This window comes from Acanthochromis polyacanthus, chromosome 10, assembly GCF_021347895.1.
Source record: "Acanthochromis polyacanthus isolate Apoly-LR-REF ecotype Palm Island chromosome 10, KAUST_Apoly_ChrSc, whole genome shotgun sequence".
In the NCBI taxonomy this organism is placed as follows: domain Eukaryota; kingdom Metazoa; phylum Chordata; class Actinopteri; family Pomacentridae; genus Acanthochromis; species Acanthochromis polyacanthus.
The window spans coordinates 21214365-21236341 of NC_067122.1; the positions used below are offsets into that span (position 1 = coordinate 21214365).

Consider the following 21977-nt stretch of genomic DNA (forward strand, 5'->3'; position numbering starts at 1 on the left):
ACTTTTGTGGTGAGTATTAAACGGTAGACATTATATACCAACAACGGTAACTTAATTTCAAGTAAATGTGTATCTGCCTTTGGCTTTACGATCGAGAGCGTGTGTGTGATAGCATGTTTTAGCTAGCGCTAATGTTAGCATACATTGTTCTAACCTTAGCTAGCAAGTACCTGGCTAACTGAACCTGATATTCGTTAGAAGTTAACGGTGACAGATTTTTTAAAGAAAAATTCGAGTTTCGATTCGATTTTTTCTTTCAATGCACTTAAAAATTACTGCAGACATCAGATATACTGTCAAAAGTAACTTTATTGCTGTAATTGTCCTCAGAATAAAAAAACACATGTAAACAATTTAATGAACAACTTAATAACGCAAGTTCATGAGGCTCTGTAATTCAACAATTTCCCCAGGAACTGAGAGCATCTTTTCATCTGTGGGCAATTATTTCACCGGTGTGGTCATCGGGGAAATATGCTGTCTGGAGGCAGATGCTGTGCATGGTCCAGCTGTCGTTTATATAATGCGCTGTGAGACTCATGTACGGCTGCATTGTCCAGCTGGACCACATGTCCGTGGTGGCAGAATAAAACGCCACCTCCTCCAGCTCGTTGCGGATCTTTTGCCGAGTGGTATTGTACAGGTGAGGCAGCGCCACATCGGCGAAATACTTGCGACTGGGTACAACGTACCTTGCATCTAACACTTTCAACAGGTGATTAAAGCCTCGCTTTTCGACAGAGTAAATTGGCAGCATGTCCGTGGCAATGTAAGACGTGATGGCCTCTGTAATCGCTTTCCAACGCGCCCCATTCTTATCATACGGCACACAGTTTGTAATGCTCTTGGGAAGTGTTGTTTGCCTTTTAGCAGGGGTGCTGGAGCTGCTGTCATCGTGTCGGAGCCTGGTACACTTCTCCCACTCTGCTGAGTGTTTATTCTTCAGGTGCTGGAACAGATTTGTTGTACTGCTGCTTCTGGTAGCAACGGCCTTTAAACATACTTTGCAGCGAGGCTTTGTCTGTTGTTCGTCTGAAGCATCAAAACCGAACCAGTTCCAAGTGATTGAGTTAGCTGTGCCTCTCTTTTGAATGAGTTCTCTGCTACATGCTGCCGCTGCCACGGGGAAGGGGGCTGTGTCACACTGCGCTATGGAAGCCCACAAGGAATGGGCGGACGGAAAGCGAAAGATGCCGGAAAACTGCGGGGAAAAAACTTGAGTTTGCAAAATAAAAATCTTTTTTAGCAACAAATTCGATAAATCGATTAAATCGATATTTTGCCCAGCCCTAGTGACAACGTTTCTCAGCCAGAAGTCGCTGTGACGGTTTCTGGGGCTCATTATGTCGCCGGACAAAGTAGCCACGGTCGCAGCCACCGCCGCCATATGTCGCGGCTGTTGGCGGTCCGACACCAGACGACATAATGAGACCGGTTGACATTTGCCCCGACCGCTGGCGACTCCAGGGGCTTATTGTGTTGTCCAGCGGCGGACTGGCGACCAGGGCTGCATTTTTCAGTTTACTTGAATTTCCTTAAATTATGATTAATATTGAAGTTGCCACAATATTACACATTTTTGGGAAGCATTAGTACATGTGACATTAGGAAAATAATTATTTAATGCAATAATTATTTTATTTTAGTTATTGATGTTGCATATATATTTTGAATATATGCTATTGTTTATATTGTATGTAGTTTTGTTCTTTCTAAATAAAGTTTCTTGTTAAAATAAAAACAATGTTTCACACATTGGGATGAAGTAGAACAAATCAAAATATGTCAAAAAAATGTGTTGAATTTTATGATGTATATGACCAAATTTGGGTGTGGTCTTTTAGCAGCGCTGCCCAGCAGAGCTTGGCACAGTGCCAGACTCTGTCTCAGCAGCAGATGTCTCAGATGGCAGAACGTGAGTTTGTTCATGCCATAGACATGTATACGTAGACACCTCATAGGCTGTCGAGAGCATAGAGACCTGATCAAAATCTTAAAACCAGTTGAAAAATTGCTAGAATTTACCTTTTGCACATTTGGATCTAAATGAGGTTTTAAGTAGAGCTACAATGTGCAAAAGCAAGAAGGGGGAGTGTGACAAAAAGCACTTTGAAAAAGTAATTTATTGAAACAAATAAACAATTTTCTAAAGCCAGCTGGCCTCATATCAGACATCACTGGTTCCTAATACAAATCACTACTAATGATTGCAGACATGCTTTTGTTCACCTTTTCAAACAGGAAACTACACGCTCTACTTCTGATAAAGTATTCCATCCTAATTTGTGTCCATGTATGGGCAGCAGAGTGTTTGGAGGTTCATCTGGGATTTCAAGTGTCTCCATAACTCTCCCTCTCTGTCTAACTGAACTTGGACCACCTTTTCCAGCTGTATTAGATTCAGTGTTATTGCAATATTTGTGTTCTCAGAACTAATGAACTGAACGCAATGAGACAGAGTGACTCTGAAAAAGGAACTGACATCAACCACTGTTGTGTGTTGGACATGATCACTCGTAAAACAACTTGCTCCATTTATCAGAAATATTTTGTATTGTCTATTTTCAGCCTGGAATTTGCGTACTCCCATATTTAAAGTATTATGACACTGAAAACAAAAGGTAAAGATGATATCCATGGCATGGAAGGCATAAACACACAGCTTGTACTATGTGAACACACACGTAATAACCACTCTGATAAAGTCCCCACGTTGCTGAATACATGTCAGGAGGTTGTATGTGTCTGATTACGATGACTCATCCTGCCTGATATTCTTCACAGGGTATGATAGATGGGAGGCATTCGAGGTTAATAGCTCCTTTTATCCAATTACATGAGACCGCATGATAAAAATTTAAATTTCCTCGAAAAACAAGCACCACCGAGGGCAAAATATTTTCTCTTTTCCTGGAAAGTACATGTACATCCGCAGCACATGCATGTGTAACAAGCAAAAAACAAAATTCAGTTACTGCTTTGATATTTATTATTAATGCACATACACTGTGCTTTGTGAAATGACGTCATAAACACGGCTGTAAGCTGACAGCTACTCAGCGTGTACAGCTCAAGTGAAGCGCTTATCACAACTGCAGTGTTGTTATCACATCAGCACACTAGTATGTGTATGTGCCACAGCTCCCCGTGAAAAGGAAGCAGCTTGTGATGATGTATTCACCACAAAAACACACTTACTGCTATATCAGGGAAGTAAACTGGAAAATACCATGTTGGGTTGAATGTGTCATTGATGGATGACTTACTAATACAGAAATGCAACCCATCTGTTTGCTGCTACTCAGGCTTGACACTGTTTTGTTTTTTTTGTTTTTTTTTGCCTTTTTAGCATAACAGCTTTTATGGCACTGATTATTTTCAGCTTTTTGTGCCCAGAGATAAAGTGTCAGGGATGTACCTCCAGGAATCAGAGAAGTTAGCAAGAGCTGCAGTGTTTGTTTTAGCAAAGTCACTCACTTCATATCATCACAGAGGCTCAACCTTTGCAAAGCATAAAAGGAAAGAAGATTTTAGCCATATTTTCCCAGTTCAGGTCAAGTGTAAATGCTCACAAAATGAAAGCAAAATAAAATCTTACCCAGTCTTAGGTAAGGTCTCATCCTGGGCTGTTCTGTAAAGAGTTGTTCACAATTCAGTTCTTGGAAACTTTCTACAATTCACAAGAATGCACAGATGTTTGAATGCTACAAGCATCCTGTCTGTAAGGACATACAGTATACAATAGAAGTGATGACAGTCCTGTACAATGTTCATTTTTATGTCAGATGAGTCAAAACTGCACTGAATTATTTTAAACAGTAGAATATTTGGTCTTATGAATACTCAAAAACAAATAGTTTAGAAAGACTAATTTGAAAATGCAGACTCTGAAAAGTCAGACACTTTTGAAGGACTTTGCAAACTGATGTCAACCTTTCTAGACAAAGAAAAAAAACTCTTTGGCACAACACTACATAATGAAACTTTGCTAAAGAACACAGAAAGAAGCCTGATGACTATAGGGAGCATATTCTATGGTCAGCTGATGGTCAAGATGAACTAGTTTGGCGTGAACCTGGCCAGAACTACCTCAGTGAATGCATAGTCCTGACAGTGAAACACAGAGATGTGAGTGTGATGAAGGTGTTGAGCATGACTTTTAGAGATGGCACCATAAATGCCTGTGGATATACCAAAATTCTGGCTGACAAGGTAACTCCGAGTCTGCAGATACTTAGCAGAAGAGGAATAATCCAGCATGATAACCATCCAAAGTACACTGCCAAAAACGCACAAGAGTTTCTATAGAGATCACGCTTGGGCTATTTTGAAGAGAAACATATAGTAACACAACCTCTGCAGCAAAGAAGAACATCTATTGTAGAACATCTCCAGAAATTTGAACAACACAGCAAGGAGGATTGAGTCTGTCATCAGAAATAAAGGTGGAAGTACAAGGTGCTAAAAAGAAAAGGCATAATGAGTTTTGTTTCATTGAGTTCCTACTGTGGGGGCTGCATTTTAATACAGTAAATCTAAACTGTTAATTTCTCATTTTTCCCATGAGTAAATACCCGACTGTTTAACTTGGAATTAAATTATTGTAAAGTGATGCAATTTAAATCTTTTAACATTTAAGAAATATTGCAAAGGGATGTTCTGAGTATTGTTCCACACTGTTGTTTGTTGAATTTCTAAACCTTTTGCACAGCATGAGTGCTCTCCAGTGGTGATAGGTGAGATTACACCTTGTCACAAAAAACTCAATGGATTTGAGTAGTTTTTTAAAAAATGTTTCAGTAATTATTGGGGTGGTAATATTGTTAATATATACAGAAAACATTATTTGGTTAAACATGTTAATTTTACACAGCGTAGTGGAGCCCATGTTTTGCATGTTTTGCATGCCAGGTATGCCGATTAATTATCCAGTATGTGCAGGGAAACCACTTTCTGTTTCATTCTGTCTCTCAGCAATATGTTTAAGTGTAGGTGGAACTGAATTCTTAAATAACAATAAACCAAACTTTGCTTTGACAAGAAGGTGGTTTGAGAAGTTATGTTTACAGTTTTTGTAAACACTTCCATGAAATAATAAAAATACCCACTGATAGCAAACTTTGACTAAAAAATTGCACCAGTTTGCGAGAATTCCTTACTTCCCTGCCACTTTTAAAGCATTTTGAAATTTCCCTCGGTTGTCAGCAAAGGGTCTTTTTTTTTTTTTTTTTTTTTTTCCACAGGAGAAACTTTTGCTTATCATGGCAGTAAAGACACGTATGGTACTAATAATATTAACAATGACAGTATGACGGTGAATCAGCCTACACAATACTGGGAAAGGAAGAGTATTTTTAACAACACCTGGAATTTGTTAAGATGTTAGATCTACTTAAACTGATCCTGACTTAAGCCTACATTTAATCTGTTTGCCTGATGACTCATTTTAGCTCCTCCTAGTGTATTAACGGATCCAAATGCTGTCAGAGTGAAAACTCATAACTGCACAGAAAGTATATCGCATCTTAAATGTTTTGCACTTCGTTTTATTTTACCCTTTGAAGATATTGTGGTCTCTGCTCTTTATCAAAACTGTCACTCTTGTAATTCAGAAATGAAAGGAAGTAACCCCTTTCTGTGGTTATTTATCAGAACCTACTAGCTGATGAACTCATCTCTAGATTCACAGGACACTTAAGCTGGCCTCGTTCTTGAGTGTTTATTTTACAAAATAGAATTTATTCTGAATTGAGTCTATACTTAGAAAAGAGACAAGGATGAGTTATCTTCCAATTAGGCCTGCGAACAGCATAGAAAAGACATACACACGTGGACAAAATTGTTGGTACCCCTCAGTTAAAGAAGGAAAAACCCACAATTCTCACTGAAATCACTTGAAACTCACAAAAGTAACAATAAACTAGACAATTCCCGCACGCGGAAATCGTGGGAGGGGCTCGGGATGTGTGCATGTCCGGAGCTGGACAGGAGAGGGTTATTTTTTGGTCCGTCACAGGCTTTTATTTTGAAATTGTGTTGTGCTTTTATTTTGAAAGGAAGAGACAGGAAGATCTCACCTGGTCAAAATTTGGATTGGAGTTACTCTAAAGGCTGTGTGAAGCTGAGAGGTTTAACTGGCAAATTGTGCTGTGCTTTTATTTTGAAAGGCAGAGACAGGAAGATCTCACCTGCTCACAATTTGGATTGGAGATACTGTACAGGCTGTGTGAAGCTGAGAGGTTTAACTGGCAAATTGTGCTGTAAAGTAATTTTGAAAGGCAGAGACAGGAAGATCTCACCTGGTCAAAAATTGGATTGGAGTTACTCTAAAGGCTGTGTGAGGCTGAGATGTTTAACTGGCATTTCCAGACTGTCGCAGGCTTTTATTTTGAAATTGTGCTGTGCTTTTATTTTGAAAGGCAGAGACAGGAAGATCTCACCTGGTCAAAATTTGGATTGGAGTTATTGTAAAGGCTGTGTGAAGCTGAGAGGTTTAACTGGTGTTTTCAGGCCCATCGCAGGCTTTTATTTTGAAATTGTGCTGTGCTTTTATTTTGAAAGGGAAAGACAGGAAGATCTCACCTGGTCAACATTTGGATTGGAGTTACTCTAAAAGCTGAGTGAAGCTGAGAGGTTTAACTGGCGTTTCCAGTCCGTCACAGGCTTTCATTTTAAAATTGTGCTGTGGTTTTATTTTGAAAGGCAGAGATGGGAAGATCTCACCTGGTCAAAATTTGGATTGGAGTTATTGTAAAGGCTGTGTGAAGCTGAGAGGTTTAACTGGTGTTTTCAGGCCCATCGCAGGCTTTTATTTTGAAATTGTGCTGTGCTTTTATTTTGAAAGGGAAAGACAGGAAGATCTCACCTGGTCAACATTTGGATTGGAGTTACTGTAAAGGCTGTGTGAAGCTGAGAGGTTTAACTGGCATTTCCAGTCTGTCGCAGGCTTTTATTTAGAAATTGTGCTGTGCTTTTATTTTGAAAGGCAGAGACAGGAAGATGTCACCTGGTCAAAATTTGGATTGGAGTTATTGTAAAGGCTGTGTGAAGCTGAGAGGTTTAACTGGTGTTTTCAGGCTCATCGCAGGCTTTTATTTTGAAATTGTGCTGTGCTTTTATTTTGAAAGGCAGAGACAAGAAGAGCTCACCTGGTCAAAATTTCGAATGGAGTTACTCTAAAGGCTGTGTGAAGCTGAGAGGTTTAAGTGGCAAATTGTGCTTTAAAGTAATTTTGAAAGGCAGAGACAGGAAGATCTCACCTGGTCAAAATTTGGATTGGAGTTACTATAAAGGCTGTGTAAAGCTGAGAGGTTCAATTGGCATTTCTAGTCCGTCACAGGCTTTTATTTTGAAATTGTGCTGTGCTTTTATTGTGAAAGGCAGAGACAGGAAGATCTCACCTGGTCAAAATTTGGATTGGAGTTACTCTAAAGGCTGTGTGAAGCTGAGAGGTTTAACTGGCGTTTCCAGTCTGTCGCAGGCTTTTATTTTGAAATTGTGCTGTGCGTTTATTTTGAAAGGCAGAGACAAGAAGATCTCACCTGGTCAAAATTTCAATTGGAGTTACTCTAAAGGCTGTGTGAAGCTGAGAGGTTCAATTGGCGTTTCTAGTCCGTCACAGGCTTTTATTTTGAAATTGTGCTGTGCTTTTATTGTGAAAGGCAGAGACAGGAAGATCTCACCTGGTCAAAATTTGGATTGGAGTTACTCTAAAGGCTGTGTGAAGCTGAGATGTTTAACTGGCATTTCCAGTCTGTCGCAGGCTTTTATTTTGAAATTGTGCTGTGCTTTTATTTTGAAAGGCAAAGACAGGAAGATCTCACCTGGTCAAAATTTGGATTGGAGTTACTCCAAACCAGGGGTGTCAAACTCAGTTCCTGGAGGTCCACTATCCTCTATGTTTTATATGTTTCCCTCTTCCAGCACACCTGATTCAAATAATCAGCTGATCATTAAGCTCAGCAGAAGCATTATAACAAGCCTGATCATTTTAATCAGGTGTGTTGGAAGAGGGAAACACATAAAACATAGAGGATTGGAGTTACTGTAAAGACTGTATGAAGCTGAGAGGTTTAACTGGCATTTGAAGTTCGTCGCAGGCTTTTATTTTGAAATTGTACTGTGCTTTTATTTTGAAAGGCAGAGACAGGAAGATCTCACCTGGTCAACATTTGGATTGGAGTTACTCTAAAGCTGGGGTGTCTAACTCAGTTCCTGGAGGTCCACTATCCTCTATGTTTTAGTTGTTTCCCTCTTCCAACACACCTGATTCAAATAATCAGCTCATCATCAAGCTCAGCAGAAGCCTGATAACGAGCCTGATCATTTGAATCAGGTGTGTTGGAACTGAGTTTGACACCCCTGCTCTAAAGGCTGTGTGAAGCTGAGAGGTAGATCTGATTTACAGGCTGAAATACAGCTCCTGTGGAGGTATTGGGTGTGAAGGTGGGTGTGGCACACCAATGAGTCTCTGTGTGTGCGTGAGAACCATGCCTGCGCGTGTGTAAGGGCGGTTGCTATGGGCCCCCATAGCAACGGTGCCTGCCACAGACAGCAGAAAAGTGCTTCTCAGCAGCAGCGCGCAACGTCTCGTTCTGGCGCTAATTGTGGGCTAACCGTGAATGCTAGCTGAAAACCGAAATGACTGTGAGCGAGAGGAAGGCTGTGGCTAACCATAAATGTAATTATTTTCCAAATATTGTGAGAAATGACCGAGTTACAGCGATTTAAAAAACACTGTCCCTCCATGAGCCAGATGATTCAGTTTACATTGGTTCTAATGGGGAGAACGGTGCAACTTTGGTCTAAACTGCTGCCTGCCATTTCCCTTCAGAAAGAGCTTGGTCTTCAAACTTGGATTCATTTGAATTCCAGGAAATTTGTCTACAATCTGACCAAATTTCATTCCCCTAACATTTATCGTTTGGTTGTGAGGGCGATGCGATCGGGAAATTTTCAGGCGAATTTTTCACCTCTCCTCCACTCTACCAACTGACATGCCGCACTCTAACCAGAGCAGATTTTGAGAATTTTCACTTTTTTGAGGACTCACTGATGAAAAACTGTAAATCTCAGCCTGACATAAAATACATTCCTGCGAAGACAAGAATAATCCCTGCGTTTTGATGGTTAAATGAAGTTTCTAGGTGAACGTATGGTGAAGCAGTGGCATTTGGAAAAAAGTGGATTTTTCAAGCCGATTTTTTTCACTCCCCATTCATTTCCTATGGGATTTTTTTCGCAGTTTTTTGCGAATAATTCTGCGAAAAAATGACGAATGTCTTAGAAAAGTCATAGCACACTATTCCCGATGAAGCCGCACGTTTTGATATATAATTTGCTTTGGTTTTCTCAAAGCCCTAGGACGAGTTAGCGACCGAAAAACGGCGGAAACGTGAATAATAAACGCAACAGGAGAACAATAGTGGCTCGTGGCTTCGCCACGAGCCACTCTCCTCCCATTGCTTTGCAATGGAGAGGAGAGTGGCTCGTGTCGAAGCCCGAGCCCCTAATAAAAAATTATTGAAAATTAAATAATCAAAATCAGCCATCACTTTTGAATTGTTGATTAACATAATTATTTAAAAAAACAAACTAATGAAATAGGGCTGGACAAAAATGATGGTACCCATAACTTAATATTTTGCTGCACAACCTTTTGAGGCAATCACTGCAATTAAACGATTTCTGTATTTGTCAATGAGCGTTCTGCAGCTGTCAACAGGTATTTTGGCCCACTCCTCATGAGCAAACAGCTCCAGTTGTCTCAGGTTTGATGGGTGTCTTCTCCAAATGGCATGTTTCAGCTCCTTCCACATATGTTCAATGGGATTCAGATCTGGGCTCATAGAAGGCCACTTTAGAATAGTCCAACGCTTTTCTCTCAGCCATTCTTGGGTGTTTTTGGCTGTGTGTTTTGGATCGTTGTCCTGTTGGAAGACCCATGACCTGCGACTGAGACCAAGCTTTCTGACACTAGGCAGCACATTTCTCTCCAGAATGCCTTGATAGTCTTCAGATTTCATCGTACCTTGCACACTTTCAAGACACCCTGTGCCAGATGCAGCAAAGCAGCCCCAAAACATTACTGAGCCTCCTCCATGTTTCACCGTAGGGACAGTGTTCTTTTCTTCGTATGCTTGGTTTTTGAGTCTATGAACATAGAGTTGATGTGCCTTACCAAAAAGCTCCAGTTTGGTCTCATCTGTCCAAAGGACATTCTCCCAGAAGCTTTGTGGCTTGTCAACATGCATTTTTGCAAATTCCAGTCTCGCTTTTTTATGAGTTTTTTTCAGCAGTGGTGTCCTCCTTGGTCGTCTCCCATGAAGTCCACTTTGGCTCAAACAACGACGAATGGTGCGATCTGACACTGATGTACCTTGGCCTTGGAGTTCACCTTTAATTTCTTTGGTAGTTGCTCTGGGCTCTTTGGATACAATTCGAACGATCCGTCTCTTCAATTTGTCATCAATTTTCCTCTTGCGGCCACGTCCAGGGAGGTTGGCTACTGTCCCGTGGGTCTTGAACTTCTGAATAATATGAGCCACTGTTGTCACAGGAACTTCAAGCTGTTTAGAGATGGTCTTATAGCCTTTACCTTTAAGATGTTTGTCTATCATTTTTTTTCGGATGTCCTGGGACAATTCTCTCCTTCGCTTTCTGTTGTCCATGTTCAGTGTGGTACACACCTTTTCACCAAACAGCAGGGTGACTACTTGTCTCCCTTTAAATAGGCAGACTGACTGATTATGAGTTTGGAAACACCTGTGATGTCAATTAAATGACACACCTGAGTTAATCATGTCACTCTGGTCAAATAGTTTTCAATCTTTTATAGAGGTACCATCATTTTTGTCCAGGCCTGTTTCATTAGTTTGTTTTTTTAAATAATTATGTTAATCAACAATTCAAAAGTAATGGCTGTTTTTGATTATTTAATTTTCAATAAATTTTTATTTATTGTTACTTTTGTGAGTTTCAAGTGATTTCAGTGAGAATTGTGGGTTTTTCCTTCTTTAACTGAGGGGTACCAACAATTTTGTCCACGTGTGTACATACTGAGAGAAATTCATGTATTATATATAATATACAAACAGCAAACACTGCGTTTGACAGTAGCGGACAGGACATGCTGGTGTTTTAGATAAACCCTCAATGCTGCCTGAAACACTTTCAAATTTGTGGAGCTCTTATTCTAGTTGTGAAAATGCAAAAACCAACAAACATATACAAAACAGCTCCATATCTAAAACCACTGTGTGTAGACTAATCAAATCTGGATTAGATTGTGTCAGAAAGACTAGTCCTTTAAATACAGTGTCTGATCTGCAAAAGTTTCATTCTCTTTGCGAAAATGGAAAAAGAGAGACTTTACTGCTTTTCTTTTTTGCACATAGACCAAATTAGACCAGATCCATATCTGTGAAACATTTATTATTTGAAAATACAAATTAATTAATTAAAAGAAAATATTTATTGTTTTAAAATAATGAGAAAACAAGAAATTTCATTGCTTTTCTTTTTTTTTTTTTTGCAGGTTGACTATATACAGAGGAATCAAATCTAGACTTGATCCAACAAAGGCTAAAAAGCCTTTAAAACACAGTTTCAAGTTTTTTGAAATCCTTGCTGTATTTTGGAAAATGTCAGAAAATTGCATTTTGATATACAGATCACATTAAATCAGGTCTAGATTTTAAACCACTACACTCATCTAGGTGAAATCTGGACTACATTGTACCAGAAAGCGTTTGCAGTCTTGAAAACACTGTCTGATTTATGAAGGCTTGGTTTTAATTGTAAAAATGCAAATAAATAGATAATTAAAAATATGATCGGAGAGTTTTTCTTTCATGTAGACAATGTTAGACCAGGTTCAGATTTAAAAAAAACTTTGAAAGTAGGTGTCATTTAGCGTTAAGGGCTTACACAACATGTTTTGAATCATTGAAATTTCATTAAAACCGATTAGGCTTCTCTCGACTGCCCAACTGGAGGAATCCAATCAGAAGATAACTTCACCGAATTTGATCACAAATAACCCCATTATTCTTATACATTAAAATATGCTCTTTCACATGATACTGGGTAGAATAATCTAGTATAAAATAAACCGGAAACATATGCCTGACAGTAGAAAGTGCACCACGCAGCCTCTCCTCCGGTCTAGCAGGTGGCGCTCCGTTTAGCTGCAGAGCAGGTTGGGATCCGACTAACGACTGAAGAACAACAACCAGGAAAACCCGGAAGCAGCGCCACAATTCTCAGAATGCCAGAAACAAAGCGAACCTCTGGACTTTACTTGTCACATGTAACTTAGCTTTATTTAATTTCCGTGAGTTATGAAGACATAAAATTTGAATCCACCGGCAGCGCTAATAGACTGCACATGAAGAGACAACACCGGTGCATGGAGCTCACAGGCTAAACAAGGAAATGCCGAAAGTTGCTTTACTCACCGGTGGATTTCTGTCGTGTTTTCTCCCAGACGTGGTGTGGATTTACAGTGTCTGTTTAGCACCGTGGCGGCTGTCATGTAGTGAGGGACCACGTAGCTGTAGCTACTGAGGCTCCATGACTCAGTAGAAATGGAAGATGTGATTACTCTCAGCTCAGACGACTCCGATGTAGAAATCGTCGACTGCTACAATAAAGTGGCCGCAGACCCGCTACCTCTGTCGGCGGTGCGGATTGACGTCGACGCCATAAATGTCCGAATCCCACCGGTAAGCCAACGGAATGGTGTGTCGTTGTAGCAACTAGCTCTTACTGGATTCAAAATGCTCAAAATATCGCCGCCTTTTCTATATGTTTGCCTTGACGCACAACTGACGAAACGAAGCCCCTATTTTAGGTACAGACAGCTTATTACAGTTTTTCTCGATTGCTGAGACACATTCTTGGAAAGCTGCTCTCCTTTTCCCTAAACTGCGAACACAAAACCCAATTTTCAAGCTACATTCACAAAACCTCTGACTCTTCTTGCAAAACCAAACTTTCACCCCAAAACAGTTCAATCTGTGCTCAAAACTGAACTTTGCTGTCAAATCATGCCTCAAGTCAGTCTGAATTAAATACTGAGTAGTCACTAAACACTACATAGAAAAAAGGAAAACACAATGCTCAGGACATGAAGCGGTAGAAATAAATGTTTATTTAGCCTAAATGCATGTTGCAAAACTAAATACCTGGGCATTTGTAACACTTGTACATAGAAAAAAAGAATTTGCCAAAAAACAGAAATCCTGTGCATTTACATGTAGCACTTGTACGTAAAAATAAAGCAAAAAAAAAAATTAGAAAAGAAGTGCATTACTCTGCCACAGCATCATTTCTCCGTACTGGGTGAGGCCACAGCACTTCATCTACATCACAGGCCACATTTTCTCTGGCCAGGCAACAGGGGGGGGGGGGGGAAACCCTGGCATGCCGTATCCATGCTCCTCTTAGATTTCTATCCATTGTAGTGCCTCACAAACCAACGCTCTGGCTTGTATGTACCCTCACATCATTAGCCACAAGTGTGATCAATTTTGAGTTGTGTTCAACCGGTGACGCCTGAGCTTTAACTGTGTTTGACTTTTGCTCACCTGTGCTCACCATTATGCAACACAGGTGCATCACAATGACAATGTGTTGACAAGATGTGTCTAAACAGGTGAAAAGGGCTTATGGTTTTACCAAAAGAGTGACTGATTCAATAAGTGGGTTCAGGCAACTGAGAATTTGGTTCAGACACTAGAGTTTAATGTTTTAGCAATTGAGAAAAACTGTAAGTCCGCCCTCGGTCAAGTAGCTAAACTTCACCTTTAACTAAATATTAGCTGGCTTGTTAAAGTGAAGCTTCGTGATACAGAGCTGCTCGAGTAAACTTTAGTAACTCAATTATTGTCAAATTATGTTTTATTGTGATTTTATTGGAGTGCTTTACCTGTTGAAACAAACATTTTGGTCTCAGATAGTGTCTGACCTGGTTCACAGAGCTGTTAGCGTCGTATGATATTCCATTATTAGCTGAGATGTGATGCAGCCATTAGTGGTATTTTATATGGAGGATGAAGGTGTCCCTTAGGGAGGATTATTATGGTTCTCTCCCTCAGACAACTTTGAGTTAACAGTTTCAGGAAAATTAGTTGTAAGAAAATAGTAATGTGCTATTTATCAAAGCCAAAACTCTGTCTTTGTTAGTATGTGCATGTGTAGAAGAAGAAAATATTTTTGTAAGTGGCTATAACTTTCCAGGCTGACCTGTCTGTGTCCATCAAAGCTTTGACTTAGAACTTAGCTCTGTCTCTTCCCTTTTAAAGGTCAAGCACAGCTCATGGATTCATTGCACATTAAATGGTTATTATTATCAATATTGTAACACTCATATGTCATGTCAATTTCAGCGTTTAGTTGGTACCTTAAAAAATAAATCCTAACAATACCCTGTCTAAACTTCACCAATGTATTAACTATGTCGTCAATACTGTGCTTGTTAAATAGTATGCGTATTTACATGCTTTACAGTTTGTGCTGCTGCATGTAATATTTGAAACTTTGTTTCATGTACTTTACATATTGTAAACAATAATCAACATTGTCACCAAATAGTCAACACCAGATTTTCAGGTGAACAAAAATATTGGAACAGGTAGACTTAAAATAGATTGAGATGAACAAAACTTAACATTTATGTGCAAATCCTTTGCTTGCAGTAACTGCGTCAAGCTTGTCACCCACTGGCATCACCAAACTTTATCATTCTTCATTTGTGATGCTTTTCCAGGCTTTCACTGCAGCCTCATTCAGTTTTTTTTTTTTTTTGGTTTTGGGGAGTTGCTCCCTTAAGTCTCCTCTTTAACAGGTAAAATACAAATCTATATGGTTTAAGTCTAGAGATGAACTTGGCCAGTCTACAGCCTTCCACTTTGTGTCCCTGATGAACTCCTTTGTTGTTTTGGCAGTGTGTTCTGGGTCATTATCTTGCTGCGCAATGAGGGATCTCCCAATCAGTTTGGTTGCATCTTTCGTTAGATTGGCAGACAAAATGATTGTGTAGGCTTCTGAGTTCATTTTGCTGCTGCCATCATGTGTTCCATCATCAATGAGGATTAATGTGTCCGTCCCAGATGAAGCTATCCAAGTGTAAGCCATGGCATTACCTCCACTGAGTTTCACAGATGAGCTTGTATGTTTGGGATCATGAGCAGATCCTTTCTTTCTCTAAACTTGAGCCTTTAAATCACTTTGGTAAAGATTCATCTCATCAGTCTGTAAAACTTTGTCCCAGAATTTTTGAAGCTCATGTCTGTACTTTTTGGCAAATTCCAACCTGGCCTTCCCACTTTTCACTGATGAGTGGTTTGCACCTCTGTGCTTTTGTCCATGAAGTCTTCTGTGAACATTAGATCATGATACCTTCGCTCCCGCCCTCTGGAGGTTGATGTCACTAACAGTTGTTTCAGGGACTTTCTTTACAGCTCTCCCAATGTTTCTGTCATTAGCTGACGCTGTTTTCCTTTGTCCACCCATTCCACGTCCGTTACTTCGTACACCAGTGGTTTCTTTCTTCCTCAGGTCATTCCAGATGGTTGTATTGGCTATGGCAGTGTTTGCGCAATGGCTCTGATTGATTTTCCATCTTCTCTTAGTTTCACAATTGTTTGTTTTTCACCCATAAATAGCTCTCTGGTTTTTGTGTTGGTTACATCTCTAACTGTAGATGCAGTCTCCACAGGCAAAACCCAAATCTGAAACTGAATGTAGACTTTGAACACTGTATATTGTCTGAATAATCAGTATAATAGGACACACCTGTCGGTCACATGTTCCAGTACTTTTGCTCACATGACAAATGTGCTTGTTCAAACAAGAGGTGCTATCTTCTAAGTTTTGTATCAGATCCAGATGTGGAAATAAAAGCAGAAATGTTGACCTCTTCATTGTTTGAAGTCAAACCCAAATGTTTTCAATCTACAGTAATAATAAAGGAATCAGCCTCACTGTTTCAATACTTTTGGTGGGGAGTGTAGATCAATTTAAGTAGCCAGATAGGAATGTTGATTAAGTGTTAATTCACAGAGAATGGGTTCTGACAAACATGCTACTAAGGTTACTGACATTATGATTTTCAGAAAATGGTACATATTTGAGAGAAAGTCCGATCACATTTTTTGTTGTATTGTGGAACTCGCATGACATTTTCACAGGGTCCTAACTATGCAATGCTACAGATATTCACCAGAAAATATTGTGACATTGGTTGTTCATGAATAGTACAATTTTCCAGTAGATGAGGTCAGGATGGGTTTCCTACTTTTCTTACTTTATGAATTAGAACATCAGAGATCATATTTTTAATATCTATTGTTCTGAAAGCATCCACAGCTTAATAACATTTTTTTTTTCCTGTTTATTTTTCTCTTTTCCAGCATTATATCGACCTCTCAGATCCCCGATGGGCTCCTCCACAGCTGAAGCCGTGCAAAAGGCAAAATGCCTCTGGCGTGGCAGTGGTAGACTTGACAGAGAGCAGTGCAGATGGGGCAGAGCAGGAGACTGAGAATTTGCCACCAGATGATTATCAGTATCAAAAAGAAGGCATTAATATAGACCTAATTTCAAACAAGCAAGATTCTAACTTACAGAAAAGCTCTTCGCGAGACTGCAGTGTTTCTGCTCCACAGCAGGACTGTGGGAAACTAAAACCAAAGCGGAGACGTGTGAATTTTCAAACACAGCAGCAAAAGGAGAGCAGTGAAGTGGATGCCCCTAATCACACTCCAGCTGTGAAGTTGACACGATTGCCTTTTCTTGAAACTCATGTCATGGAACTGGAAAAATCTAAATGTTCTGTTCAGTTAACTGAAGATTGCACACAAATGTCACTGTGCTTTAAACAGCAGAACAATAACGTTGAAAGACCAGAGTGCACGAGTGATTTACGGACAACTATTGCATCAGATGCTTCTCACATGGAGTTTTCATTTAGTGAGTCGCCTGAAGTGGTTAAATGTTTGACCGGACAACAAGAGAGCAGTAAGGCATCTGAAAGCATACAGTTACCAGATAATGAACCTCAAGACCTCGGGAGCCCTACTGAGTCTCTTGGCTCTGAGAAAAGAAACCCTGGTGAAACTTTGAAAGAGCACAGCACTCATGAAGGTGAGAGAGAGAGTTGCTCCCCAACTTTGTCCCCTTCTGCTGAGCGCAAAGCACAACAAGAAGGCCGCTGCTCCAACCTCGAGCAACTGGAATTGAAAGCAGAATCTAGACAAAGCTGTCTCCCTGATAAGTCGTCGACAGTCTCCCGCACCAGCAGACTCGGCTCTTCTGAGCTTTTGGAGCCTGATCCTCTCTCCCATACAAGTCCTACATCTCATAAACCAAAGAGCCACGTCGACCCACCGTCACCCTCTGAACATAGATCACCTGAAGGAACGCCTGAATGGCAGTCGGACAATGAAACATACAGGGAGGATATAGGAAATGACAGCCCCGTGTTCCTTTGGCAAGGGGAAAGTGATGGAGAAGACATGAAAGAAGAGAGCAGGAGCTTGGACTTCAGGGCAGTCAGTAGTGAGGACAGGCTTTTTGTGTGCCCGGTTACACTCAGGAAATTGATGGCTGGTCAAGCTCAAGCCCTGGTGAGTGACTTTTATTTAGATGCGTACATTTGTATTTTTCTCTTGCTGTATGCTAGTCTGAACGCATGGCGTTTCTCGTTTTTCTCTTATTTTTTTCATAGATGAGTGAGGATGATGAACTTTTTGAAACCTCAGTGGTGTTATGCCGCCAGAGCCTTAGCCTGGTTTACAGCACTATTGACGAGAACTACACAGAAGGCACTTTGCAGCTGCTGTCTGACCTACTACAGCCAGGTTACTATCCCCCCAAAGACATCACATCCCATCTGCTCCGTGGCATTCTGCTCGACCCAAAGTGTTCCTACCACCTCTGCGTGCAGGCCTTTAATCTGCTGATGAGGACACAGAGGTAATAAGGGAACCAGAATATTGTAGAATATTCCCTTTCAGTTTATAGTCTATCATTTACATCACATCTCCCATCTTCTCTCTCCTGTTTTTATCTTTGAACTCGGCGATTAAAGCTGCTTTTTTTATTGCAGACACCATATGGCTGATAAAACCACAGTTCCATGGGATTGGGAGTTACTGACCTCAGTCATGTCCGATCAGGTAAGGCATTCAGGTAGCAAAATGTGTGAATGTACGAGAACAACCGTAAAACATGTGCTCGTGATTTCATTAAACTTACATGTCCTTGCTTGTCACCCTCTTGCCTCGTTTGGACCGCACACACAGAGGCATCAGTGTGAGGTTGTGCGCATGCTCCTAGAATACGTCGCGCAGACATTGGAGGATGACTTTCAGGCCAAAAGTAGTGCATCTGCTCTTCACCACTCCATCGCAAAGGCAACACTGTCATGTGACCAGCAGTTCCCTCGAGTCAGGTGCGTTTAATAATCGAGGCCTGTGTTATAAAGAAAGGTAAATTTGGACTAAACCTCAAGCGTTCAGTTTGCCAAACAAAAACTAATGCAGTCTGTTGTTACAGGAAGTCATGCCTCAAATGAGTTACACCGTGTAGCTTTGGAACAAACCATGAGACCATCTGTTGTTTTCCTTTCTAAAACCGACACAACAGGTTTTCATCATGAGCAGTGTTGTTTGAATTTTATCATGGTGGTTAAATAATTACAGAATCTTATGAAAAAAAAGCAATATTAATTGAATGCATACAGCAACTCACATTTTAAAATCTTCAATAAAATTTAAAAACTCACACTAGATGGCCGAAAATACTTCGTCACCCTTTTTCCCCCGCATATCCTGTATATGTAAAGTCACCAGATACTCTAAGCTACATTAACACTCAACAATTCCTAAAAGAGGAGAATTGCGACATGACAAAAACAAGTCGTCTTTGTGCTAAATAAAGAGGGATATCGTAGTGAGAGAAGCTTTTTTGAGCAGCTTGGAATTAGTCAGAAAAGCTGCCCGTTACAACCTTTCAAATAAAATGCTGCATGACTTAAACAAGACCAGCAAACAACGAGGTCAAACAATGGTGACACTGTTTGTCTTTTTGTTGAAATTGTTAATAAGTTGTATTTTTGTGCAGCTACTTAGGAGCAGGTTTAGTTTGCACCAGCCGTCGTCATTTCTACTAATTGCTGCCTTTAATGCAACAATCTGTAACTGTAACACTCGCATCTTATATATAAAGTCTACTGCACCTCTGTTACCATCTTTTTTGTGTTTATTAAACAAATAGCTGCAGGAAGTAGGTTTGCCACGCCAATTGTTTCAAATTGACAGCGAGGAGATAACTTGAACAGAACCCAGAGCATGACATATACAATACAATATCACACAACATCCTATCACATGGCAACAATTAATACAAGTTTGTATTTAGAATTGGTGTTAAAGAAATCATATTATGTGCATAATTTAGACTCTGTTCTTACAGGGACGTCATCAGGTGGCTGTTTTCTGCCATTATGAAATCAACAGAGCTTGGAGAGAGTAAAGAAACAACCAGAGAGAGGAATGAGCAAATTAGGTGAGTTACAGGATAACGGTTTAGAGATTAGTCTTTCTTTTAAATAAGGAGTTGTTAGCTCAAGCAGAAGGAGTAACAGATTTGAATGCGTTTTATGTTCATCTGGCTGGTGCTATGCCTGTCTTTTGCGCATTTACGTTTATGTGTCTTTGTGCCCTGCAGAATGGTGTCCGTCTTCCAAAGGATGCTGTCTTTAGCTCTGGAGGTGGATCGTTCTCCCGCTCTAAACTCCGCCAAGCTGTCCCAGGAGCTCTTCGATATGCTCATCAGCAATATGGCTCTACGAGCACACAGGTGAGAGGGAGAAATGAGAAGAGGGAATGAGGTTTGTATTATAGGAAGCTCAGGTGTGAAAAGGAAAGAAAAGTCAAGCATGTAGCATTTAATGCCATTATTATTGTTGCTTTAAATATTCAAAAATAATTACCCCCCCCCCCCCCCGCCTTTTTTTACACAAACCTACTTACATTTTTAAACTAGTTGAAATGTGAAAAATACAGAAAGAACGCAAGGATTGTCTTTTTCTTTTAACAAAGAATATTGAAATATATTGTCAATCACACAATAAGAATTTTACCATGTTTTACTTGGCATTTTAATTACAGAGCTGAAATAAAATGTATTTTAGCATTTTATTAACAACTGATACATTTTAAAAAAAAAATGATATAGTTCCCCCAATAGCACCATCTTCCTTTATCCTCCAGTTTTTCAAGCCGTCTTTGACCAGTCTGTTTGTACACCCAGGATGTTATTGCTGGAGAGCCTACAGAGCAAGCTGCTGAGATGTAAGCTGTTGGAATATCTGCTGGACTACTCATGCCCACTGAAAATCTCCCTGCCCATGTCGCTCAGTCTGCTGCTTCACTTTCTGAAGAACTGCACTTTGGCCCCAGACCCGACGGTGAATTTCAGACTCTTGTATCTTATATTCATGTATTATCTTCCTGACCAACCTCTTTACAGATGTAATAATATTTAAAAATCAAGAATTAAGGATCCTTTTTTAATACGATATGTCTTTCATTTGTTTGGAGCGATTACTGGTAAAGTCAGTGTGCAACTGATCCATGATTGTTTTCTCCAGGATGGCGATGACAGGTGGCAGAGGTGGGAGGAGCTGGTCCATCTTCTCTGGATGTTGTTGCTCAGCTATAACAAAGCGATGAAAGGTGAGATAGTAGTAAATCCCTGGGCAATGCTTGACAGTCTTTCTAGCTGTCACAGTGAAATTGCCTCCTATAAATTCTGTAAAATAAAGAAAGCTGAATTTCTGGTGGTGACGATGGGAGTCTGTCTCAGAATAATGAAATAAATGCTTTTTGTACGCAATGTTATCAGCTTACTTGTTATTCAGCACATTTAAATATGAACATCGAGGCAGATGATCTATTATGATCTAAACCAAACTCTTCGCTGACTGGACAAGCTTGTCAGTGTTTTGCTGCCAGGAAGCAGACAGAGTGCTTGAAACCTGTGCGTAACCTCAGACTCCAGTGAGTGTACAATATGTGGTGTGATACCATATGAGCTTGTATCTGGATCTGGTTTGTACAGCAGAGGGTGAGGCTGATTTTTTTTTTTTATTTAGGTTATAAAATTCCAAGGTCCACAAGTTTTAGATGTTTATTATGCCAATTAAATATCTTTCCCACTCTGCTTATCATTGTCCTCAATTTATTCTTCTGTCATTTTTCCACACATTTCTGCCATCGGATCATCTGAGGTTACTACTGTGGCGGCCTTATACTGAGTTGGTTTTTTGTTTGTTTGTTTTGCTACACGTTTCATTTTAAGGTGTTTTTATATTTACTTAAAATCAACAGTTAGAAGATTTTAATATTGTCAAAAAATGTCCATTTGATGTTTAGCATTTAAATGCTGATTTTATCTCACCCAATGAATGCCTATGCTATATTAACCCTTTTGCTACTTGATGCACCAAATTCCTGAAAATTTAAGTATTTCATCACATCATTATTGCTATTACTTTACTTGCCTCTTGGAAGTACATTGCAGTTGACTCACTGCTTTATAAAATCTGTTATCCACAGGCTACTTGTGCAGGTCATTCCCTGAGCAAAGAGGCAGTGTTGGCACATCAGTCTACAAGCCAGACGACATGGTGTGGAAGCCCGCTGTTCGTGAAGCTGTGGAGGCCTTCTTGTCCAGATCCCAGGCTGACATCGGCCAAGCCTTACCTCTTCATGTGGAAGAGTCCCTAACTTATCTACAGGATCACCTGCTGGATGTTTGTCAGTGTTGAATAAAATAGCACTGGTTCTTATTGATGATCTTGTTTTTTTGTTTTTTTTTTGTAGGTGAATTGTGAAACATTGTATTTTTGTATAGGTTTAATGGCACAGTTGTGTTTTAAATAAGCCTGTATGTTTGATTGACTCCTA

The 21977-nt window shown here is 40.0% G+C and overlaps 1 protein-coding gene and 1 long non-coding RNA gene across 2 annotated transcripts in view; one reads left to right on the forward strand and one right to left on the reverse strand.

The window, feature by feature from the left end:
• The window catches only part of LOC110948098 (uncharacterized), a 94181-nt gene extending 81607 nt beyond the window's left edge, over positions 1 to 12574 (reverse strand). Inside the window, exon 1 of the long non-coding RNA XR_007944562.1 lies at positions 12459 to 12574. This is a non-coding gene — a long non-coding RNA (uncharacterized LOC110948098). The remainder of the gene's footprint in view (positions 1 to 12458) is intronic.
• On the forward strand, positions 12201 to 21863 carry simc1 (SUMO interacting motifs containing 1). The gene is made up of 10 exons (XM_022189510.2): positions 12201 to 12725; positions 16416 to 17630; positions 17732 to 17979; positions 18113 to 18182; positions 18309 to 18457; positions 19480 to 19572; positions 19735 to 19866; positions 20320 to 20476; positions 20660 to 20744; positions 21627 to 21863. Exons 1-10 carry the CDS (start codon positions 12588 to 12590, stop codon positions 21836 to 21838), a joined length of 2499 nt encoding a protein of 832 aa, XP_022045202.2. The 5' UTR covers positions 12201 to 12587; the 3' UTR covers positions 21839 to 21863.
• The last annotated feature ends 114 nt before the right edge of the window (positions 21864 to 21977 follow it).